This window comes from Kwoniella dejecticola, chromosome 3 (genome assembly GCF_000512565.2).
Source record: "Kwoniella dejecticola CBS 10117 chromosome 3, complete sequence".
NCBI lineage: Eukaryota > Fungi > Basidiomycota > Tremellomycetes > Tremellales > Cryptococcaceae > Kwoniella > Kwoniella dejecticola.
In genome coordinates this window covers 2,393,597-2,418,063 of record NC_089303.1, presented here as the reverse complement: position 1 = coordinate 2,418,063, position 24,467 = coordinate 2,393,597, and the positions used below count along the sequence as shown (strand labels likewise).

At 48.2% G+C, this 24,467-nt stretch overlaps 9 protein-coding genes across 9 annotated transcripts; 4 read left to right on the top strand and 5 right to left on the bottom strand.

Annotated features, from left to right (window-relative positions):
- Nucleotides 1-603: 603 nt before the first annotated feature.
- Nucleotides 604-2,990, bottom strand: I303_103261 (uncharacterized protein; the record flags this gene model as incomplete). Its single annotated transcript, XM_065968728.1, has 15 exons — nt 604-660; nt 704-820; nt 877-912; nt 971-1,143; nt 1,191-1,235; nt 1,294-1,547; nt 1,607-1,627; nt 1,681-1,702; nt 1,758-1,803; nt 2,029-2,109; nt 2,186-2,398; nt 2,455-2,471; nt 2,534-2,647; nt 2,716-2,837; nt 2,902-2,990. 15 exons carry the CDS (start codon nt 2,988-2,990, stop codon nt 604-606), a joined length of 1,407 nt encoding a protein of 468 aa, XP_065824800.1.
- Nucleotides 2,991-3,823: 833 nt separating this feature from the next.
- I303_103260 (uncharacterized protein) lies at nt 3,824-5,471 on the top strand (the record flags this gene model as incomplete). Its single annotated transcript, XM_018406606.1, has 2 exons — nt 3,824-4,128; nt 4,223-5,471. 2 exons carry the CDS (start codon nt 3,824-3,826, stop codon nt 5,469-5,471), a joined length of 1,554 nt encoding a protein of 517 aa, XP_018265100.1.
- Nucleotides 5,472-5,584: 113 nt separating this feature from the next.
- Nucleotides 5,585-6,474, bottom strand: I303_103259 (uncharacterized protein; the record flags this gene model as incomplete). The annotated part of the gene is made up of 4 exons (XM_018406605.1): nt 5,585-5,605; nt 5,671-5,815; nt 5,894-6,141; nt 6,211-6,474. The coding sequence occupies 4 exons, from the start codon at nt 6,472-6,474 to the stop codon at nt 5,585-5,587; spliced, it is 678 nt and encodes a 225-aa protein (XP_018265099.1).
- A 435-nt stretch (nt 6,475-6,909) lies between these two features.
- On the bottom strand, nt 6,910-7,491 carry I303_103258 (uncharacterized protein; the record flags this gene model as incomplete). The annotated part of the gene is made up of 1 exon (XM_018406604.1): nt 6,910-7,491. The coding sequence occupies one exon, from the start codon at nt 7,489-7,491 to the stop codon at nt 6,910-6,912; it is 582 nt and encodes a 193-aa protein (XP_018265098.1).
- A 193-nt stretch (nt 7,492-7,684) lies between these two features.
- On the bottom strand, nt 7,685-9,542 carry I303_103257 (uncharacterized protein; the record flags this gene model as incomplete). Its single annotated transcript, XM_018406603.1, has 7 exons — nt 7,685-7,974; nt 8,061-8,157; nt 8,289-8,419; nt 8,491-8,626; nt 8,745-8,861; nt 8,935-9,323; nt 9,401-9,542. 7 exons carry the CDS (start codon nt 9,540-9,542, stop codon nt 7,685-7,687), a joined length of 1,302 nt encoding a protein of 433 aa, XP_018265097.1.
- A 366-nt stretch (nt 9,543-9,908) lies between these two features.
- On the bottom strand, nt 9,909-12,109 carry I303_103256 (uncharacterized protein; the record flags this gene model as incomplete). The annotated part of the gene is made up of 8 exons (XM_065968727.1): nt 9,909-10,165; nt 10,272-10,697; nt 10,791-10,851; nt 10,916-11,161; nt 11,230-11,316; nt 11,384-11,490; nt 11,555-11,627; nt 11,696-12,109. The coding sequence occupies 8 exons, from the start codon at nt 12,107-12,109 to the stop codon at nt 9,909-9,911; spliced, it is 1,671 nt and encodes a 556-aa protein (XP_065824799.1).
- Nucleotides 12,110-12,467: 358 nt separating this feature from the next.
- I303_103255 (uncharacterized protein) lies at nt 12,468-14,089 on the top strand (the record flags this gene model as incomplete). The annotated part of the gene is made up of 4 exons (XM_018406601.1): nt 12,468-12,476; nt 12,534-12,703; nt 12,967-13,162; nt 13,502-14,089. The coding sequence occupies 4 exons, from the start codon at nt 12,468-12,470 to the stop codon at nt 14,087-14,089; spliced, it is 963 nt and encodes a 320-aa protein (XP_018265095.1).
- A 5,629-nt stretch (nt 14,090-19,718) lies between these two features.
- On the top strand, nt 19,719-20,986 carry I303_103253 (uncharacterized protein; the record flags this gene model as incomplete). The annotated part of the gene is made up of 7 exons (XM_018406599.1): nt 19,719-19,840; nt 19,930-20,061; nt 20,140-20,232; nt 20,289-20,328; nt 20,397-20,541; nt 20,617-20,685; nt 20,793-20,986. The coding sequence occupies 7 exons, from the start codon at nt 19,719-19,721 to the stop codon at nt 20,984-20,986; spliced, it is 795 nt and encodes a 264-aa protein (XP_018265093.1).
- Nucleotides 20,987-21,953: 967 nt separating this feature from the next.
- Nucleotides 21,954-24,313, top strand: I303_103252 (uncharacterized protein; the record flags this gene model as incomplete). Its single annotated transcript, XM_065968726.1, has 8 exons — nt 21,954-22,080; nt 22,184-22,351; nt 22,507-22,689; nt 22,788-22,849; nt 22,908-22,943; nt 23,013-23,034; nt 23,110-23,869; nt 24,004-24,313. The coding sequence occupies 8 exons, from the start codon at nt 21,954-21,956 to the stop codon at nt 24,311-24,313; spliced, it is 1,668 nt and encodes a 555-aa protein (XP_065824798.1).
- Nucleotides 24,314-24,467: the final 154 nt, after the last annotated feature.

Genomic DNA, 24,467 nt, shown 5'->3' with positions numbered 1-24,467 from the left:
TCTAGCGAGACTTCTACCGGTCTGAACGGTCCCGATTATGTATAAAGCAACGCAAAGCCGCACTCACCGCCGGCGCGGTTCGGCGTGGCCCGGTCGGTAAGTGGATTGAATCGCAAAACTTTTTTACCATTACCACCGGTTTACTCAGGATCATACCTCCCTTCCCTGAAAGAAACGCCATCGCAGCATTTGAATCCGCTCTCTCTCCACGGATGACCCACGTTCTAGTCGGTCCAATACGGAGCCAACTTCCAGTTCGGGAGCGGCCTTCGGATAAACAATTCAGTGCGCTGGGCGTTTCGGGAAACACAAGTTCTGAAGCGATTTTGTGCGATTGTCAACACAGGGACTGCTTTGCCTCATCCAGAATGGACGCTTGACCGGACGCTGCCGGACTCACTTCAAGCGAAACGCGTGCTTGTTCTTCCGGACGTGCTTGACCGGGCGATGATGCGAAGCCTGAGACGATTGCTGTACTTAACACTACTCATAGGCTTACATGACAAATAAGTGATATATGGTTATAAATTACTGACAAAACTTCTCAATCATGGCATTGTATATAGATAGTGAAATGACGACAGAGCATATCGGACCCAATGTTCACGACTGTCTTTGCCCGACTTCAACACGCTGCTTCTCAAGCTTCTTAGAATCCTCCTGAAGAAAGAGTCAGTTTTTCCTTTCGGGCGCTGTCACTCACAATGTATTCGTCCATCTCCATCTTGTCTCCGGTAGTGTGACCAGCCTCGAGCTGAGCGATTCGGCGACCAACACCACTGGTCTCGGCATTCTTGAATTGCCAGGCCCACAGACGCATCTAAAAGGCGGATTGTGAGAAGTCGCGCGGAAATCGGACCTTTGACGATAACTCACCTCAAACAGCTCGTCCATCTCCTCTAGTGATCGACCCTGTGGTATTTGTCATCATCAGCATCTTCTTCACTTACTTCAACAGGACGGAACTTACGGCAATCTCCGGGACGTAGAACACGGAGAAGATGAAGGCGAACAAGGAATCTCCGGCGATGAGCCATCCGACTTTGGGACCCAAATTGGCTCCCGGTTTCTTGAGCAAATATGGTAGACAGAACGTGAACACAAAGGCAGAGAGCACGTCGACGGATGTACCGTACCCCATGACTACGCGATGTCAGCTTATCACGAGTGATATCGAAGACTTCACTGACATTTCTTTCTCATTGACTTGCCACCGATTTCAGATGCCATCAAGACTGCATAAGAAACATTCATCAGCAAGTTCCTGAGGGAATTCATCAAGGGCAGACTTACATGAGACACATTGGAACATCTTGCTGCCGACTAGAACCATTACTGTACTCGCGATAACGGCATGACCCTCTGTGACTGATGGATTCTTCTTGGATCCCAGGCCAGCGATGAGAGCATTGAAGATGATACACACAAAAGAACCGAGGATGATGGGTGGTCTTCTTCCGAAGTGATCGATGACAACGATACCGACGATCGTGGCCACGATACCACAAGCTTGAGCAATAACAGAATAGGTAAAAGCCATTTTACCCCTGAGCGATAGTATCAGCTGAACGTGCTAAAACAAGACCACGAGGAGGAATCGGCTCACCAGCCCATTTGAGTGTAAAAGCTGTAGTATGTGCGGTCAGCTTATCATCTGGTCATGCCTACTTTATGACTTACGTTGGACCGTAGATGTTGACGACTAAGATGACGAGGATCAGCAAGACATACTTGACGATGGATCTGGGGCAACTTACATTGTACCCCAGTAGATTGATAGAACCAGAACAGAAGACCGGTAATCTACATTGTCAGCTATGGTTGTTGAAAATGCATACTCACGATAGCCCTTCGACGGAAAGTACCCCTGAACAGATCGCTCCATCTACCCTCCCGCATGGTCTGGGCATCTTCGATCGCCGCTTCGAACGCTTGAACCTCGACAACGGTCAGACCGTTTGAGACGTCATGTGCTGGTCTGACTCGGTTGAGCGAGTGGATAGCTTCATCGGTTCGTCCTTTGCTCACGAGCCATCGAGGTGATTCGGGTGTGAAGGGAACCAATACTAAAATGCCCAATGCTGGAAGGAATTGGATCGCAACGGGGATCTATGTCGATGATAATGACGATGTTAGTCGGGACACTCCCATCATGCGTTCCCACGCAGGCCTGTTGTTCACTCACGATCCAGCCAATCCTTCTGGTCTCAGTCGCGAAAATTCGACTCATCCCAGCACCCCACAGGTTTCCGACAGTAACCAGCACAGTCATAGTACCTGACATAAAGCCTCGTACACCGGCTGGCGATATCTCCGAGATGTAAGATGGGACACAGTTCTCGACGATTCCGACAGACAAGTAGGCGATGATCCGTCCAACGGTGAAAACGACCCAGTTCTACTTTGCGTTAGCTAAATCTCTCGCATGTCGAGATCACCGGAAGGTTGACACACCTTTGCGGTAAGCTCAACTGTCGGAAGGATCGGATAAGCATCATTCTTCAACCTGTCATAGGCAATCAGGCAGACTTACTGATCAGAGCGACGAACTGAATCAAAGCGGTAATATACATGGTATACTTGTATCCCAGTCGCTCGGCGATAGGCTCGAAAAGCATTGTTCCGACCAGCTTTCCGGCGAATACAACTATATATGTGTGTGACTTTTCCGTTAGCTGAAGATCAAACCTCAATCGCAGGAATGTCATCACTTACCCGAGTTCATGATAGACGTTCTCGATGTGGGATTGCTGTACTTGCCAGTAGCAGGATCAAGGTGACCGAAGTCTTTCAGCCATGCTGGCAATACTTGTAGCGATCCAAAAGATCCTGTGTCACTGCGGATGCATTGTGTCAGTCAGCAATGTTATGCTGATCTCAAGCAGGACTCATCTGGCTCACATTCCGAACATGAGATCGCCCCATGCGTAGGCAATGACACAGAACACCAAGAATGGCGTAGTTTGCTTCCAACCTGCTTTGACCGACATGATGGCGATGCAGTGGTGATGTTGTACTTTACTATAGTGGAATCAGAAAAGCAGAATGAAATGTGGGGAAGAGCGATCGTCTTTGCGTTGCCCAACATCCTTAAGCTTAAATACCCATAAAGTCGGTGTTATACCCTTGCTCTACAAGATCTGGGATATAACTCAATCTCGCGATATTGCGTGCTGTATTCCCACTTGTTTGTTTGCAATTTGGGAATTCTCCAGGCGTCTTGGCGAGGTTTGGAATAACCCTACATCCAGGATTCCCGAATACCCTAACGCTTCAAGGAGATGCTTTGGAATCTAACGCGATCTTCCCAAAAAAGCAGAGACCAAGGTCATCTGACTCTCGGGTTTCCGCTCTATTCGTTATCTCTCGGCCTACCGATTCCAAACCGAAGACCCTGATCTCCATACCGGTGCTCCACCGCCAAATCCAAGGGTAAACGCAGAGGATCTTCCAACCTCAACAGCGTTCCGAAATGCCAAGGTCAGATGATCATGTATCTCGCAAAGCAGCCATATTCGTTAAATCCCCTTGCGATGTTGCCAATCAAGCGATTAATCTACACGCAAGACCCGTAAGATCCGAGATTCACCACATGAAATTCCAGATGCCCACCACCACGGAATCGTGATAGCCCTTCTACAGGCTTAGATATCGAATATGAAACGTCAGCCTCGGACCGAATCATTCCCGAGGCCATCGATTGAGAATATGGTTAAAATGCAAACAAGCTTCTTCATCCAGGATCATTTCTACGCCCCATATTCTACTTGCTCCCACGCATTACGTCTCTCATATTCCATCACTCCTTCCAAAGCCCCGCACCATGTCCAAACAACACAAGAACATCCTCTTCATCGTCGCTGATGATCTCGGCAAGTACATCGGCGCGTACGGCTGCAAAAGCATCAAGACTCCCAATCTCGACAAGTTCGCTTCGGATGCCATTCGCTTTGACTTGGCTTTCGCCAGTACTGCTTCTTGCTCTGGGAGTAGATCAACCATCTACACCGGTCTTCACACTCATGAGAACGGTCAATACGGACTGAACCAGGTAGCCACTCATTTCCAGACATTCGAGCATGTGGACACATTGCCCCAACTGTTTAATAAGGGTGACTACCTGACTGGGTGAGCGCACCTGACTTCACATCACAGCATTTCGCAACACTCTTTTGCACGGAGTAGTCATTGGACAACACTGATGGCAATTGCCCGAATCTAGTATTGTCGGTAAAATCCATGTTGGCGTCAAATCAACTTATCCCTGGACAGTCTTCGACGACATCGAGACACGTGACTCTGCTGTATTCGGAGACCATGTCGATGCCTTCTTCGGGAAAGCCATTGAGGAAGACAAACCTTTTAACCTCTGCGTGGGCTTCCATGATCCACACAGAGACCAATCTCGAGGAGGGTTCGCCAACAACCACGGACCGTTCGACCCTCGAGTCAAAGATATTAAAGTCAAGCCTGAAGATGTCGAGGTCCCAGAATGGCTCACCGATGTTCCTGAGTTACGACAAGAGTTGACTGAATACTACAGAGCAATCTACAGATTCGATCAAGGGATAGGATTCATCTTGGAGAACCTCGAGAAGAGAGGGTTGGATAAAAACACTTTAGTCATCATCACCAGTGATAACGGACCACCATTCATCAATTCCAAAACTACCCTCTTCGACTCCGGTACATGCCTGCCCTTCATGGTGCGAAACCCCGAGCTAGTTTCTCAAGGTATCAAGGGCTTCGCCAACCCGAACATGGTTAGTTTCCTCGATATTCTCCCTACGATGCTAGACTACGCTGGTCTCCCGCTTGACATCCGAACCAAAGAACTCTCGCCTGAACGTCTCGGTCGCTCCGTCCTTCCAATCCTGTCTAAATCAGAGGTTGTACCCGAATCTAAATGGCCTCATCATGTGTTCTGCTCTCACACGTACCACGAACGAGCCAATTACTGGCCAACTCGAGCGATCCGAACCAGGAAATACAAGTATCACAGAAACATCGCTTGGAGATTGGACTTCCCCTTCGCTACCGACTTGTACTCTTCCCTTTCCTTCGAGGGTATGAGAAACCTCAAGACACCCGTCTTTGTCGGAAGTCGATCGTTGAGAGATTATATCTTCCGACCTGCTGAACAGCTGTTTGACCTCGAAAACGATCCCTTGGAGATCAAGGATCTCGCTCAAGATCCAGCTTACGCCGACGTACTGAATGACCTGAGAAAGAAGTTGGAGACCTGGCAAATCAAGACCGAGGACTTGTGGTACTACAAAGATGGACAATCTGTCAAGGGACTAGAAGTCTGGCTGGGTAAAGACGAGATGATGATGCCTGACAGACCTGACTTCGATGTCGACCAACCAAGTCTCAATGCGCCCGGAGTCAAGTTGATGAAGGTGACCGGTGATCCAGTAGGTATCAGGGGTGCTACTTTATATGGTGGGAATGGTAGAAAGTACAAATAGATCGCTGCGTAGGTAAACGTCGAAAGCCTGAGGTCGTGAAATAGAAGTCTCATCCTTTATGCATAAGCATTCTATTATCACCTAGTCTTCCCCGTTGTTCCCGGGTCGCAAGCTTAGCAGAAAGTGATCGTGATCTTAACACAATAGATCAGGAAGATCAGTCGCGGGTTGCAAGAGACAAAGTGTCAATACTACTCACTCCGACATTTTGTCCGCCGCAAGTTGTTGGTTTCCCACTGAACGTAACGGTTCCAGTGTATGCTCCGGGACACGATGTCCCGCTTGTACACTTCCCAGGCCCATCAGTACACTCGCCAGTAAAACGGAAATCCATCGCATATTTGCTATTCCATACCTTGTCCATCAGCTCGCGTGCTAGTGAACGTGACATTCGAAGTCGCGAAATCCTCTGCTCAACTCACAAGTAGTGATCACCCAAACCAGTAGTCAGGAGCGAGTAGTCCGCCGAATTCATCATCGAATTGGCAATAGTGAACTCCATGAACCCACACCCAGTTCCGTCAAATCCACAATTATGCTCGGTACCGCTCATCCAGGCTATACCACTATCGACCGGTCCATTGATCGTCACACTTCCTTGTACGGCCTGACCGCCTCGGTTCGCAGCGTAAGCGAACATGGGGGTGCCTCCTCCACAGTTATTGTTGATCTGTCACCGAGATTCTGAATGAGCGCGACGTAACGAGAGATGACATTTTGGGTGGAGGAGTAAGCTCACGGTTATAAGATGTGACTCTCCGCCGCCCCCGGCAGCTTCACCACCACCACCAGGCGGAGAAGCAGGAGCTGATGAGGCTGGTGGAGCTACAGGAGTCGATCCAGCTGGTGGAGCGGAGGCGGGCGGAGCTGCAGCGGCAGGAGGACTGGTAGCTGCCGGTGGGGGAGGGGCGGAAGTAGTAGGTCGGCCCCAATCAGGTCGTTGTGGGACAGCCAACACCCCACAAGATGCGAGCATCGAAAGGGCTAAGACGGAGCTGAACATCGTGTCTATGAGGAAGGGTTGGAAGGGATGTGGGAATTGAAGGGTTCGCAGCAGGTTGCATAGATAGGAGGCTTCATTACCTTATAGCTGACCCTTTTGGCTTGTTGCATACGGCCTTCAGAGCGTTAGGTGGAATCGGCGTCAGGGAGAATGACATGACGGTTGAGAGGGGCCGGTTGATTATAGTTGATCGACAAATTGATCAATTATTTGTTGACTGTCGATGGGATGAGAATAACGAATGATTGCTTGATTCCTTTAGTCGATGAGGGATAACCATAATCTACTACCATCTTCGATGTTTCCCTCCAAATTCTCCCTTCCTGTTCATCCAAAGGCAATTAGACCGAGAACGTATCACGAAGGACATCGCCTGATAAGCTAATTGACCTCAATCTTGCAATCTATTTCCACTATGTTCCTGCTTATCCACATCTAATGCCCTTCCTCCGTTGTTTCACCAACATTCACTACAGGACCCTCATCTCCGTAGATGGGATCGCCTTTAAGCCATTCCAAATTCTTGATAATTTCCCACTGATTCTCCTTTTCTCCTTTCTGACCCGTACACATATCCCAATTCCCACTTCCCTTCGGATAACTTCCTACCATTCCAAACCCTCCTTTATCCTCCAACAGCCCATGACCCACTCCAGCAGGTACTATCATCACGTCGCCCACACTTGCGTCCACTTCGACTTTATCTGGATTAGCAGGTCCGCCGCCGAAGCATAATCTAGCTGCACCCGAGTATACGACTAAGACCTCATCGACGGTGGAGTGGTAGTGATGTTGCGTGTACATTGTATATCGCCATGCAGGCTCGACGATTCCGACTTTGCGCAAGTGGGCTTCGATTGAACTGGCGGAGACGGACGATGTCGAAGATGGGAATACTGAGTGGTAGATCATGAAGGGAAAAGGACGGAGAGAAGTGTTGGGGAAGTTTTGGTATGCTGGAATTTGGTATTTGGAGACTCGCAGTGAGTTGAGTGGTGCGGGTATGAGGGGTGACATAGTAGGCTATACTGCTTTCACGAGTTCTGGATAGAAGTAAGCAGCGATGGGTAAACATGATGAATCGACTACCAGAAACGACGTGCAGATGAGAACGAATGGATGTGACGTCACCAGGGTCCCCTCTACAGTGTTCTTCGTCATTTTGCATGAGCCCAGAAGATGATGGTAAGATACGTCAAAAGATACTCTGTCACGAACACCAACCCCCCTCCCCAGCCTCGCAATCCCACCTGAACCCATCTTTGAACTCGTATCCCCTCCCACCTTCTTCCCAAACCTTCACGGCGCCCTCAACGCCCTTCAGCCTGGACATCGGTACCAGACGATTCCTAGCCGTCATGAATGCCTTCAATGCCAGTCGTTGTAATTGCGGATTGGTGTATGTTGATAATACGTGGTTCAGATCGTGGACTGGTAATTTTGGTTGTAAAGCGACCGAGTCGGGTCTCGATAAGGGTAAAATCAATGGTAAAAATGCGTCTACACAGGTAATTTCACACAATGCCTCAGTGCGATCACTTCACGCAGGGGTAAAAGGCGAATATGACAGAGAAGACTGTGCTCACCATGATGTGCCTTTGGAGGAACGGTTGCGACGATACATCCTGATAACATCGCTTTCGCTATACGATCGTCCAGCTGACCATTCTGCCATCCTTCGAACTACAATGATTAAAACGACTTTCGAGATCAGCAATCATTGTGGCTCATGCACGCTGATGTGGAAAAGTAGCAGGCGTGATGAGACAGGTAGCAGGCGTGATGAGACAGGTAGCAGGCGTGACATGACTCACGAGGCATACTCCAGCGTCCCGCATCGTCGAAGCCAATTTTTGTTCCTCTTTGACCCAGAACTTCTTCCAAGCGCTTTTATCTGAGAAAGGATCTTCGCTAGCTCTGATTTTTGGCGGTGATCTTCGTGAAGCTACCATTGATGAAGAAGGTGCTCGGAAATCAGCCTGTGACGGAGAAGATGATTGGTACACTCATACATACGAGAATAGATAGACCATATCCTGCCCCAAGGTAATCTAGGATAGTCTTTAGGACTTGTCGTACGTGAAGGGAAGTACACGACTGATTTACGTGAAGTCACCCGTCGAGCAGGGTAGAAGATGGTTGGGCTGTTTGGCTGGTATAAGTCGTTGTATCTGTTCATACATAGTACACTTACTCAGCCTATCAAAGAACATCGATAAGCTATGTCCCTGTTACACAAATTGACTGAACTGGAGGTATATCTCACTTACAGCAGGCAAGATACTTGTCAACAGTCCCAATTCCCATTGATCCCCATGGAAAGCTTTCATCGCATTATAACCTGCATCCTTCCCCAGCAAATGATGAGGGTGAGATAACAGCGATACCTGTCTCACAAGCTTTGCTCAGCTCGAGGGGTCCACTGCTCTGACTGTGAAGGGGGAAGGTTTCAATACTCACATTAGCTTTACCAGGTTTACCCACTCCTTCTTCTACCCATATAGCTTTCTCACACCCCAGATCCGAAGATCCGCTATTATCCCCGACCCTCCATATCCAGTCCTTGGTCTCGCATCCGGCTCCTTGCAAGTTCTGCCGTATCGACACCTGGCCATCCCATGTGGGGGAGAAGGTTGATATGACAGATACGTTGAATCGATTCGCAGTTTGTAAAGTATGTAAAAGCGTCAAAGCGCTCGGAATGAGAGGGGAATCATAGGGCAAGTCGATGAATAGTAAGATGCTCTTCGGATGATCGCATATCTCTTCGTCTTCACCAACTGAGGTGGATGAGAAATCGAATGGACTCGGCTGTTGGCCGTACCATTTGGGAAATCCCCATTGGTGGGCTGGGGAGTAAATATTAGTTTCAGACACACACAATGTAGTCTGTATGCATTGGATGGGTGTTGCGACGAAGACTTACGATCTTCAATCTGCGCTGATTCTGGTATCTCGGGTCTTCTAGCTACAGCGATCAGATATGCGATGCAGAGCACTCCCAAGGGAAGGGGTAAGGCGAGGAGGGAAATGAGAGAGGTCGACCGGGGTGGGGCGGTGAGACGCATCTTGAGACTTTTTCGGTAGGTGTAGAATATGTACAATGCGGTAAGAGGGGTTGTGCTATATGTTGTGGAAGGTCATGCTGCTCAGCAGGACGCTATCACCATGACTGTTGACATGAATAATGAGGAACGATATTGATGGAATAAGGATGAAGATGAATGGGGAAATGAGGGGATGTTTGTCGCTCTTTCAGGCACCAAGGTGTGCATCACCACTCAGATGTCACATCCGCAGCAATGTTATGAGATATGAACAGTAGATACGTGTAGCATATAGCCAAGACCTAATTAAGAGATACAGACACAAATACAACGAGGACTATTGAGTCAGAGGGCGCTGAAGAAGAGACACAGGGGAGACGTCAATCTTCAGGCCAGTATACCGCCTCTCAGCCCATCTCTAAGCTCTAACCCGTATCCACTCCATCCGTCCTCATATTCCTCTTCTTCCATCACATGCGACAACCCTTCTTCTATCACACCACCCCAAATCTCCGACTTGTCCGTAGTGGCATTACCGTTCTCACTCTCATTATCGTACATGATGCAAAACTGTGATCTATCCTGCATGACCAACGACGTCCCATCTGGAGCCCAGCACAAGTCCGCAGCGACGAAATCGCTTCCTGTGAGTCACGTTGCGCAGTCCTCAGCACAATCACTTCGACGCCCGTCGATGACCGTTTGTACAAAGTGCAGTTGTAAGATGACAAAGACAAAGGCTTGACTCACTCGATGGGATACCAACACCCTCCATCATACCTCCTCTGCTTTCAGCGCCTTGACTCTGATGCTGGTTCTGGTTTCCGCCGTTACTGATATCCTCCTCTTCCCAGACACCTTCTTCGTTCCACAGATAGATTGCACCTGATTTAGCAGTGACTGCGAGTTTCCTCCCCGTTTTACCAGGACACCACATGATGTCTTTGACTGGATACGAGAGAACCAGAGTAGCCAGAAGCGATATACTCGGCGCCTCTGATGTGGGAGTCTTTAAGAATGAATAGATGTACAACGCATTAGGCGAAGATTCGGATCGAACGACGAACAATGCCCCATCCTTGTCGAACGATATTTCTGAGATGCCCACACTGGGATTGGGTTTACTCATATCTGGTCGAAGAGTCGGTATGGCCGTAGGTATTGACACTCGATCGACTGGAATCACTCAATATGTCAGCTTCGTGCTGGTACGGTATGCAATATGGGTGACACCATAAAGGGAAGAAGTAAATTGGAAATGTGACGTACATTGGATGATACCGTGTCCTCTTGTATCCTTTACCCAGTCCTGCGGCTCTTTCCAGACCGTCTATCGATGAGACCCATGCTCAGCTCGGCTGACGATACATATGTAGAAAGAGTGGAAGACTCACCACGTCTTTGTCCGTTATCTTGCTTGCACAACTAACCACGGCAATGCACCTCCAACCTTCACTTTCCAGTATTCTCACCTTGCCATCCCAGCCGCCCATGGCGAGCCATCGTCCACCAGGCGACCAAGTGACCGTGCGTATACCAAGTCCGGGATCTTCTGTAGTAAGTGTCGGCGAGAATGTAGGGGACGAGTGGGAGAAATGTGATAACAATGGTCCGATTGGCGAGTGGACGTATACCGAATACTAGAAGGGTACAATTAGCTTCTTCAAGGTCTGGGTCATTCGAATTTTTAAGGGTGATTCTCACTCACCGATACGGCGCTATCCCAAGCAGCAAGGTATTTACCATCCGGACTCCAGCTTATACCCTGGACATCGGTGGTCGAGAGTTGGAAATGCTGCGACGGCATTGCTCATCAGTCCGATCGTAACTTTCTGGGTGACATGCCTGTGAGATGAGCGTACTCTGGCGAGATGATAGTTGTCTAGAACGTCGTATATCCCTATGTACTCTTTTCCAAGATGCTTCTCGACAATCGCCATATACCGATTATCGGGAGAATAGGTATGGCCTGTTGTACAATATTAGCAACTTCAGTCGGATTGCAGATCTCATAAAATTGAACAATCGCTCACATTGATGATGGGATTTCGGGTTCTGTATAACCCTCGTAATCCCAGTCGATAAGTCGAATATCGATAATTTGAGCTGTGCTTCATTTGATCAGCCGATGAATCAACCAAGCTTTGCGCCAAGTCGAATGGTCGTGAACTCACACCATGATCTGCCCAAGCCAGGATCATCTTCCCACTCCTTCCCCATTCCACTTTGATCATTCCCTCTATACCCTCTCCTCCGATCTTAGCCATCTCCCCCGATTGTCCATCGCCTTCTGAAGCCAGACCGAACACCCACGCCGTTTTTGCTGAAGCAGAGAACGCCAGGATGTATAATCCGTCTTCCGACCATTCTACCGAATCGATCTTGACGTGTCCCTCCGAGGCCTTGCTTGATGATGCAATCGACGTTGATGCAGTATGGCTGCATGACCAAGTACGGACGATCTGCAAAGTTGAAGTGGATCTGATGATTATCCGATTCTGGAAGACGGTAGCTAGGAAAGTGGTCCCTGGAGAATAGGCGACCAAAGAGGCATGATACAGCTGGGAGAAGTCGTAGCTGTCGGACATTCTGGATCTACTTCTGTCCTCCTTCGACCCAATTGATGATAGCTTTATGCCTCTTGATCATTGACTATCGCTCAAGCAATTCTTCCTCTTATCCTCGTTGTTTTTATCGTTGTTATTGTTGTTATTTGTCTTCCCTCCACCATACGGTAAAATCAGACGCGTCCAGCAGTGCATCATAAAGTGCCACATTAGAGTACCCATCCAGATCGCCGTAAGGCCGCTCTGCTTCATCACCCAAATCGCCCATGGCCATCGTCCTTCTCTTTCTCCCTCTTCTTTCATCTTTCATCTTCTACTTATTCTCTCTTCTTAATCACCCCCAAACGGGTGGAAATGTAGTCAAGCATCCTCATTCACAATGGCATCAGTGAGTCGTATTCCCTTTTCACATGTTCCACTCGCTGATGTTAACTCTCTTCACCAGACTACTAGGGCAAGTCGATTCACCTCTCTGTCTGGTGAACCGACCAATCCCTCAAGCAACACCAACGCTAGTGCAGCTCCAACCTCAAGCTTTGGTAACAACTCTGCATTACCAAGCTTCGATTCGAGACAATGGGAAGACGAGCTCAGCAAAGTTGACATTTCCAAGCAGTGAGTGTGACCCTTCTCACCGCTTCAATGATTATATTCGTTCTTTCACACTCCCCACCACACATCACTTCTATGATGAGACCAAATATAAATGCAAGTGGGAATCTCTCCTAAACCAATTGAGGAAACATAAAATACTTAGCACCTCTGATCCGTCATTCTCTGTTTCTCCTTTTCATTTTCACCCAATAACCGCTGGACAACTTTTTGTTCAAAAGGGAATTGGCAGCTGATAGTAAATATCTTTGGCTTGGCTTCAATAGCGATCTAAACTCGCTGGTCTTTGATTATCTCCTCATTGAGGGATACTCGGAAGCAGCCGTCGAGTTTGCTCGAGAGACCGGACTGCCGGCTGACGTCGATCACGAGAAAGTGCAAGAACGCATGGAGATCAGACAGGCCGTCGAAGATGGTAGAGTCGAAGAAGCTGTCAGGCGAGTGAATGAGCTTGATCCAGAGGTAAGTTGCCATTCCTCGTCATCCATGTATATCTTTTGTATTCTTTCTCTTCTTCCCTTCCAACGTACTCTTTATTATTCATCGTACAATTCTTCTCATCAACTTACTTCCCAAGCACGCACAACCTACACCCCAATGATTTAACCAATCATGCACCACGCTTAGCCAGCTCAACGAGCGCGGCCATGCTGAAACAACGATCTCACAGACCTGATATGAGGGGTTCGACCAATTTCCATTTGATCCTACTTTTCCAAAATCTGCTTTTTGGCCTCGGATCGAGACTAGTTGACCCATATGCTGATTTCTTGATTGGGCTTAACTTTGGTAATGGAATAGATACTAGATACGAACCCACCTCTACTATTCCATCTCCACCTCTTACGGCTCATCGAGTTGATCCGGTCCGACCAGATCGACCTCGCCCTCCAATTCGCAACTACCGAACTTGCTCCTCGCGGTGCTCAGAACCCCGAATTCTTAGTCGAGCTCGAACGCACGATGGCTTTACTCGCTTTCCCCGACTTGGCTCGGTTCGCCGATGATTCCACTCCTTCTGCATCGAACGATTTGGCTACCGCTGATACGACGATGGGGATGGCAGACATCAAATCTGCCGTAGCCGTCCCCGATCTTCAAACGGTCGAACTGTTCCAAGAACCGGTGTTCAAACCTATCATCTCGCTTATGAAGCGTTCTCACCGGATCAAAATTTCCAAAGAGCTCAACAGCGCCATCCTAGAAAACCAAGGACACGGCAAAGAGACTAAGCTGAATGGATTGATCAAGTTGATGGCTTTCGGCGAGAAGCACTTGATAGACCATGGACTTGGATTACCGGTGAACGAGCGGTTCAAGGGTAGACAATGGGCTGATAAAGTCCTATCGTCCGTCGGTGGGGATGACGAGGAAGCCACTGGACACTGAATTGAACTTCTGGACTCCATTATATTCCCAACCTATAGCATCGTAACGTACTGTATCATGCCTCTCATTATATCCATAAATCGAGTTGTAGACATCAAAATCACAAGGATAGACTTAGCGTTGTAATTTGTATACGAACACAGATGAATAGATATAACATTCAATGCTCATAAGACCTGCTGTAACATGAACAAATGCTGCATAGTATAGAAACAACTGAAAATGATGATCGGCGATAACTGATTGACTGTCTTGTCGGACTCCAATGCTTGAATTCTAGCCAAATAACATAGAAGCTGCGACGTCTACGTTGCCACGCGTTGCCTGGAGAAGTTGGATGGCATGATCTCGGGGAGCACCAAGACCAATGAGCTAACCGAGGTCGGGTCAGCTTGTTATTTGGGCGGGACATGACTGAGAGGAAGTTGCTGCTTACCGTCTGTATATCCTCCTCCTTGATCTTGGTTTCACTAGCACTTGACCCACCAAGCCTTTGGCCGCCTGATGCTCCCGAAGCCGCCGTCGAAGGTCCAGCAGGACCTCCACTTGTCGATGGACCGCTTCGCGGAATCGGCTTCATGGGCAACGGCGGACTACCTACACCAGCTTTGGCACCTTGAGTAGCAGCGTTTCTCACGTCCCCGGCGACCTCGGCAGACCCCAGATGGAGCGGACCAGTGGGTATTTCGTGCTCTGGCAGGAACGGGACATCGATGCCGTTTATGCGAAGGGAGTTGGTCGACAGATCAATGCAGCATTGATGTCGCTTCTGCAAAATTCAATTAACATATCAGCTACTAGATTGCGGTAGAATAGCATGCGCCTTTCCGGATTCGGATAAACGAGAACTCACGAGCATGTCCAAACCGAACAACAGGCCTACAGAGCTTCCACCTTCCAACACACTAAACGAACACGGCAGGTACTGTGTGCCCAACTTTATTTGAGTTGAATGTATACGACCTAGGATCTTTGCTGTTCCCACACCCATCGCCATCGCCTCGAATCGGGTGTCGAGTAATCGCATAATGCTGTGATCAGTCACCGATATTAGCGAACACTATCCCTTCATAAAAGCGCTGACTTGAGACAGACTCACCCGCAAGCTTCTGCAAATTCCGTGGTGACTTGATGAGACTGGTCAGCTGATTCCCTGTAAGCTGTATGATCATCACTCACTGATTGTGGACTGAGCCCCGGAGTCTACGAAAGCTTTGAATGGATGACCATTCACTTCGACATTGATGTACAGCATCGTCACATTACCGAATGACTCGGGCTGTTACTTTCTGTTCTCAGCTGATATTACTTTGTTGTTATTTTGCTCGAGTGGACTTACAGAATATTCCATTGCATGAGCCATATTTTCCATAATTGCTTCCTGCCTTATAGCTTCTTCAATCTTTTTCTGCGCTTCTATATCATAGGGATCGGCGTTGAGGAGCTGAATGCAATGTCAACTGACAGTCCCTTACTGGTAGGCGTAGCATGGTGGATAATCAGACCTACCTCGATTTGCCGCTGTTTCTCGGCAGCTGCTTCTCGCTTTCGTTGTTCCACTTGCAATAACGCTTTCTTAAAGGTTTGTGTACCTCCTTGAATGGCTGCATACATCTCGGGATCAGACTAGAGGAGCACGAAAGGTATCAGTCTACTTCCATGCAGCTGTGAATTCATGCATTAAGCTGGAGGGATGAACTGAACTCGACAAGAGAGGAGGACTTGATGATTGAAATTGCAAAGGTGTAATATCTGGTAAAAGGTGGACATTGACACCGACTGAATAGTCGAGTTAAAATCACTCACCTGCTGGATGTGCTCCATGAGCCTTGGATTACCTAGAGCCTGCAATCTCATCCTCTCTACGTCGCCATCTGACCCATCCAGATAATTGATGTGTTGTGATCCTGACCCGGAAGCTGACGATGACGAAGCGACCGCCTGAGACCTGGTTGATTCAATAAGAACGCGTCAGCGCACGGCCCCCTTACAATGCATGTAGGATGCGAGTGACCTATATAGCTTACTTGGAGGTAAGGAATATCGTACTTTGATCTCCTGTGAGTCCGTAGCTCTGCAAAGTGCGTTTAAAGTCTGTGAGAGGTACACCAGAATCGGTTGAGAGGAGTAAAGAGGTATGCGGAAGTCCGGTCTGTGAGATGAGTAAGCAGGTCAGTGTCCGATGATTATGTATAGCTTGCGACTGAGATAAGCGCAGGCAGTAAGACGCATAAGGAGACGTCTCCTATCCGCTTTGGATGTCTCCGCGCATGTTTTCAAGGGGAAGATGGATGATGTGCCGTTGGAACTCACTTCAGCTTCGATCAACGCTTGGACATCTTGGACTTCCATATCGGTTGATACTTCGTGCTCGTACACCGTATCCGGTGCTATGATCGTCAATTTCATCTTGATCGTGTAGGACACTGATGGCTATGGTCTGCGCTGTGTGAGTCCTGGAGCGATGAGAGTATAATGAGAATGTATGCAAGTTGAATCAAGACAAGAGAGAAAGAGGAAGAGGATGATGATGAATGATGTTTTGTGATCACCTCCACCACGTCATTCATCACCGTACAGTACAGTATCAATTTGATTCCGTTCATTCTACACTATACTCGTACTATCAAAATTTCCAGCATTCTCTTTCTTCTCTTCTCTTACTTTATGCAAAACACCCGAGGACGACGCTTCGACTCACTCCCTAAAGAAGTATAGCTTAGCAGTCTCTCACCGTCTCCTTATCTATACGATCTGGAAGTTACGGGTAATGGTGTTTCAGAAGAATATATTATCGGGTCTTGAGTACGCCTTACTCTTTTCCAAATCTTTGTGGGTCGGGCGTAATTAGATCAATACGGTACATTCAGTTATTCGTCGGATATGCATTGCATTGCTTGATGCGACGACATGCTGTCACATATTCGTTATCTGTGTGGATCATACGACCATCTGACTCAACCCGCTGAGAAGCTCTTGGATCGTGCAGAATCTTCGACAAACCCAACAAACAACCTGCTGAACTGCTAAAATAGTGACTCATACGCCGCGTCTATGGTGGAGCAAAATTGAACAAGTTTGTCATCATCAACCTCGGTTCACGTTTGTTACAGGTGTTCTTCTTGCGAAACAGCAGCAGTGACCGAGGCAGATAACCTCGTTCTCAGGCTGTGTGGAGGCGTCACATGGTCATCAAGATGAGGTAAAACTGAAGTTGATTATCCAGAAAGGTGGAGATGAATACTTTATCATTTGATACTCGTACTTCGTCAAAATATAAGCGAAGGTCGATGACGATGATGATGCAGTTTCACTTTGAACCTACTATATAACGGACTTAGCCAATGGTGCGATCTATCAAACCATACCTCAACTTCCTAGTAAGAACACATGGTCATTCACGAGCCCGTGATATCATTCAAGCACCATCTCATATCCGTCCACCATGAGCATTCCCACCGAACATAAAGTATGGACACTCAAGACTCGGCCAAGTACCAAAAACACTCCCAACGAATTTGAGCAGACGACAAGAGCTACACCGACTATCGATGACCTTGAGGATGGTCAAGTGCTGATTAAGAATAATTCGTTTGGGAACGATCCTGCGCAGAGAATATGGATGGACGGTAGTATTGATCCTGTAAGCACATCAACCACCGCAAAAGAGTCACCTTACCTTCAGAGAATTCATGCTGTCGTACTCGTCCGCACGGTCCACTCGGACGCTCGGTCAACTCGGACAGTATACTCAACATGCATTTTCAATACAAATCACATCATTCCTCAAGCTGCAGAACAGCTGTGGACCTGAGCTTTGGTACAGGTGTGGCAGGGGCTCTTCTATTCGCCTCTTTGCGAGCTGCTTGCTTGGGGCCTGGTGCTGAGCTTGGGCTTTCTTCTTCCTGTTCCTCTCATCCCTATCCCTCATCGCTTGAAGCTCCTCCGGGTTTTCCTCAGCAAATTTGGGACAGAAAACCTTGCCATTAGGGTACCTGGTGCGTTTGCCAATAGATTCTACCTGTCTATCCAATGCCGCCGCTGCCTCCTGCCTCCTGGTGACCTCCTGAAGTAGCACTTCATCTGAAAAGCTTTTCTCCAGCGCCCTCTTGGTCTTATTGTAGGCTGTTTTCCCATCGATCTCTCCTCTTCGAACTGTTCTGTCTAAAGCCTTCAATGTCCTGATGTTGATAGGGGTACTGGGCTTGTTGCTGGGAGCCTGAGGCCGAGGTATCACCTCGTTTGGAGGGCACATTGTGGCCTCATTGAGGGGGTACAATCCTGCGCGCCTCCATGCTGATCTGATCTGATGGGAATGGGCTGTTTGTGCCCAGGAGCGTTGGAACCACTGCCAGAAGTAGTATTGGTTTACTCTTGAGCGATCTGAACCCAGCTGGTAGTCATCCACTTGCTGGTGATATCGAAGCTTGAGTGTGTTGAAGAAGTTGACGTCTAGCGGTTGAAAGAGGTTGGTTGTATGAGCAGGAAGGAAGATACACACAATATTTCGAGCCCAGCATGCTTCTAAGAAGTCTACGCCATCATGGCAACCATGTCCATCTAAGAACAACACCCTTCTCCTTCCTTGCGCCCTCTCTCTACTGTAAGGATCAAAGACGTCTTCTAACCACCTCATCATGATGAAACTGTTGTTGTAGCCGCTGTGTGTTGTCATGGCCTTCATGAGAGGCTTCTCGTCTCTTATATTTGATACCTCTTGTAGCATGTTGTCCCCAGGATAGATGAGAAAGGGGGTTATTGGTGCGTCGGAGGTTGAGATAGTGGCTACAACCGTGATGTGTATGTCATTGGCTAGAGCCGCTTGAGGGATAGCTGACAGGGCATCTGGAGCAACTCTTCTGGCCTTTCGCTTGCTAGACATGTTGAAAGGTACTTCATCCATGTTGTAGATGTCGCTTGAGCGGTAATGATAATCGTTGAACGCATCTTTGAGCTGAGAGGGGTCAGGAGGCGTCCTCTTTACTCATATTCCTGTTGAAAAGCGTCCACAGATACTCACAATCGTGTAGAACAGCCTCCTCTTCTCAATAGTGTTTGCCTTGAACTTCGCAGCCTCCTGGACCTTGACATATCTCGAAGACAAGTCTGCTCTGTGTCTCCTCACAAATGAGCTCGCCCAATTCCTTCCTATATCTTGCTCAGACAGCGCCTGAGCAAGCTGTCTGACATGTGAGGGTGTCAAGTACGTTCCCCTGCTGCCATAACTGTTGATTGTATCGATGAGAGCCGCTTCCTGTTGCTGGGAGAGGTGTCGCTTGGCTTTCTGGCCCCTGGGGGCATGGACCTCCTTCACTCTGTCATGTAAGGTCGATTTTGGCACTTGGAATTGATCAGCAACCTTGGCGAGACTCTCCTGAGGATGCTCCTTCTTGTAGGCGGTCGCTTGAACAAGATTCATAATGTGAATGATGAGAAAAGAAGATTGAAAGATGAAACAATGAAAAATTATCAAGGGTGAAAGGGTGGCCGAGTTGACCGAGCGTCCGAGTGGACCGTGCGGACGAGTACGGGAGGGATGAAGCTCACCAATGCCATCGTGTTACAATTTACGTAGAAACGATTGTACATCAAGCCCATTTTAGTAGAAGAACCTATCAGAGCTTCGACAATGGGCACAGTCGTGCTTTCGAAATCTCTTAAATGGAAAGAAGGTGATAAGGTGTATGGGGATGGTGATTGGGCGGAATATTCTGTCTTGAATGACTCAGGTCCGTTGACGGGAAAAGAAATGTGATTGTTGCGGCCTTACTTGTTGTGCTGTACTACGAATAGCATGGAAGGGGAAGACAGATAGGCTGATAGATGGGTTTCGCTCGTAGCCATATTCCAGGACAGTCGGAATACATCACCAATTCGATACTCGGATTAACGGGCCAGACAGCTTGGGTAGGAGCGTTCAAGGAAATGGAGTTGAAGAAGGAGCATGTACTTGTCGTCTCTGGTGCAGCCGGGTGAGCTTCTTCTGACATGATGTATCGACTCGTTGCTGTGGATGAGAAGCTGATCAGGACTATGTGGACATTGGACAGTGCGGTGGGATCTGCACTTATTCAAATTGCTAAGAAAGTAATCGGAGTGAAGACTGTAATTGGTATTGCGGGTGGAAAGGAGAAGTGCGAATGGTAAGTGGACTCGATCATCAATGTTTGTCAAGCTAAGGCATAATGTGGATCGGTAGGGTCAAATCGATCGGAGCAGATGCTTGTGTCGATTACAAGGTATGTCTGAAACCGTGGTACGATGTGGACACAGATCAAAGGTGCGGTCAGCTGATCATGAGCTGTAGGATCCGGAATACCCACAACACCTCGCCAAGCTCCTCCCAGACTATGCGGATCGTTTCTTCGATAATGTCGGAGGCGAAATTCTGGATACCATGCTCACACTGATGAAGAGGCACAGCTTTGTGTCCATCTGTGGGTCCATCGCCGGTGAGCGAGATTTGATCGGTACGGGATAGACAGTATGCGGGACTGTTGTAAGGCTGACGGGCTTGGAACGTACAGGATATAATTCGGAAGGAATGACCCTCAAGCATTGGGGTGAACTGATCTACAGTAGATTCACCATCAAAGGTTAGTCGACTAGTCCATCCTGTCTCTTGACTCATGCCAATCACTTTCGTCCAGATGGCGAAGTTATGATCTAGGACTGATCAATGTCGATTGTTTATGATTGGTAGGGATGTTGATCTTCGATCACGCTGATTCACTCGACCAAGCCGTCTCAGACCTCACATCATGGATCAGCGACGGTACAATCAGCAACACAGAGAGCGAGACTGTTGTCGAAGCTGCATTTGAGGACATTCCGGAGGTGTATAGCAGATTGTACAGCGGTCAAAATAGGGGGAAATTGATCACTAAATTGATTTGATCTGAGTTTGATCTGTCCAGACTCGTACCGACCAGATTCGTTTTCAAACACCAGGTAGGCGGAAGGATCGTACTCGGACTCTACTCGTATATCTCGCCTATATATACGCTTGATGAGTCAATGTAATTTGGGCAGCTTGCATCTTACATCTTACATCTTACATCTTACATCCTGAAGAGCTCCTCCTCCTCTCCCCCACGCGGGCCGATTTTTGAGCTGAAAGTCGACAGAGCCGCGTCTTGCCGAAAGTTTGATTCTCTCTGCACAATACAAGTCGGATCGCCAACAGGAACCGCCCTCATATTTGACCTGGAGAAATTCAACGCCAAATGAATAAAGTGAATTGGACTTTTCTTAATCGAGTTAGACTGATCAGAACGAAAATACAGTTCGGAAAACACCGATAATTATCCTCCAATTGACCCTTACCTATTGATCCCGAAGTACCGAATCATTCCAAGCCAATTCCTCTCTTTTTATAGCTCGATGTTTTCCCGACGCTTCGGATTGATCGTTTGATTGTGCGTTGTCGGTGTCCAGATATCAACTGCACGTTTGAATTGCCGGTCTTTGTGCCTCGAGCTCACCTAGGGTCTTTTTCCCTTCTCATCCTCTCCCCTGTCAAACCAATTGTGTGCGCTAATACCAGCCAGGACTCCGAGATGGATTGCCTTGATTTGGATCGAAAAGGATAGGACACGATGCCCCAGATGGAGAACGTTCTATTCCCCAAATCCACTCATCGATACCATACGAACTCCTCTCATTCTCTTATCTCTCTACTACTTAATTATCTCCCCACCTCCAAATAGTCCTACTAATCATCTTGACTTAGTCTCTCTCTTCTGCTTTTAAAGTCTATACGTTATTGATTTACTCGACTTGCTTTTTTGAGTATTGATCACTTTGACGCTCAAACCAAGTCGAACGATTTTTTGGACCTTTTCGCTCGTCACAGTGGATCAACATGTCATCGAACCCACCAACATACGACGACGATAAGATCCTCCCTGCCGCAGCGGTCAGCGCTACCGTAGAAGAGGGTGCGGAATATGCTAAAGATGATGTCCGAGTCGATGTTCACACCAACTTGTGTGAGTCTGGATCTCGCATCTCAATTCAAGTCTCTATAGACTAGGAGAAGTAAAGTACCGGTCTAGTAGCTCGTTGCTGATAACGAATTGCGTACACGTTCAGACGATGGAGTACAGCGTAAGATGGAACAAAGACACATGCAGATGATTGCCTTAGCCGGAACGCTGGGTACGGGATTATTCTTGGGTTCAGGAAAGACCATCGCGCATGGTGGACCGGTAGGATCGTTCTTGGCTTTCGTCTTGACTGGTTCGATCGTCTATTCTATGTGTGAGTCATTTCCTCCAACGTATCGCTCTTTCTGGGAGAGTGAATAGTGGACGATGGACACAGTAGATTGAACTTCAATAACCCTGCCGCTACTGTGTGGGCGGATCGAATTGATAAATGACCAATGACTGATGATGATTTGCGCGAATTTGCAGTGGTCTGCGTAGGAGAAATGGCAGTCTACGCACCGATCTCCGGAGGATACATCCACTACATCGAAAGATGGTTGAACCCCTCTGTAGGATTCGCAGTCGGCTGGCAGGTCTGTTTCCAATACTGCCTGTTCCTGCCTTCGGAGATCATCGCTGCTAGTATTCTTATTTCGTACTGGGACACGAGTAAGTGCGATTCATCTGGCTCACGCAAATCCGATATACATAAGCATCTCCATACCTTGTCGGTCGATCACTCACTAAAACCTTTCGCCTCTGAACAGCCTTCAGTAATGCTCATCAAGCGGCATATATGATCGCGCTCATGGTCGGAGCAGCCGCTATCGTGGGTCTCATCATAACGTATCCGGCCCGGTGAATGTAGCTGATTAGGATGGTATCAGAACTTCTTCGGCGTTCGATGGTTTGGTGAAAGTGAAGTGGGTCTAAAACATTTTCCTCCGTATTTCAGATGAGACGATTGAGCTCAACATCCTGGCGCTGAATAGTTTATTTTCGCTTTCATCAAGAGTAAGCTAATCATCTCCCCGAGTCTACGTGTCATTGAAAACCGGTGCTAAATCTGTCGCTATCTCTCTTTGACAGTCGCCTTGGTGATCGGTCTCATCATCGCCGGTCTCGTAGTCGACCTTGGGGGTGGGCCGACGCACGATCGAATCGGATTCCGATACTGGAAAGACCCCGGAGCTTTCGCCGAATACCACTTCACCGGGGACCTAGGAAAATTCCTTGGATTCTTCACCAACTTACTCCAAGCTGCCGGTTCATTCGCCGGGATCGAGTCTATCGCCGTCGCCGCTGCCGAAGTGAAAAACCCCCGTGTCGCCTTGACAAAAGCCATCAAACGCTTATTCTGGCGAATCACCATCTTTTACATCCTCCTCATCTTCGTCGTCGGTTTATTGGTACCGTACACGGATCCCTCGTTATTGCAATCTACAGGAACGGCTGCCTCCTCGCCCTTCGTCATTGCTTTCCAACGTGCTGGAATCAAAGCTTTACCCAGTATTATCAATGCGGCTGTCCTCACTTCTGCGTTCTCGGCTGGATCATCCTTGATGTATTCGGTCAGTCGGATGCTCTATGGACTGAGTCTGAGAGGATATGCGCCGAGGATATTGGCGCGAACGACGAAGAAGGGATTACCGATTGTGTCGCTCTGTTTTGTGACGCTGTTCTACGCCCTGTCGTTCATGACGCTGAGCAAAGGGGCTTCGACGGTGTTGAATTGGTTATCCAACTTGAATGCTTTAATCGGATATATCACATGGGGCACGATCGCGATCACCTACCTCAGGTTCAAGAAGGGTCTGGAAGCGCAGGGTATCGATCGAAAGACATTGCAGTAAGTCAAACAAATGATTTCCTTTCCCAACCCATTCCTCGTCTTCAAGAATTGGGGAACTTCGAACCTATCCGCCATGATTGGCATGAACCTTGTTGCGCGAGAGCAGCGCTGATGTTCTTCCTCTCAATCAGCTACCACTCCCGCCTCCAGCCATGGCCCGCATACTGGGTGATCCTCTGGTCGGGCATCATCATCATCTTCAACGGATGGGAAGTATTCACCGCCGGTCACTGGAGCGGATCCGACTTCGTCATTGCCTACATCACCATCCCCGTCTTCTTCATCCTGATCCTCGGTTATTGGCTCGTGAAACGACCCAAACATTTGACGATCGACGAATTGGATATGTACTCCAATATCCCCTCCGATGAGGAGGTCTCGTACGAGGAGCCACCACCTAAGAATTGGGGTGTGAAAGTGGTCAACTTCTTGTTCACTTAACACCCGTGAGATAATTGTAGATCAAAGGGCCTTTCGATTTGAGAAAGGACGAGAGGAAGGGAAAAGAATGGCGAGTGACGTGCGTTTGACATTGGTCACTTCAAGGGTAATTACAATGGACAGGGTGAGGAAGTGCGTGGGGAGGGCATTGGTA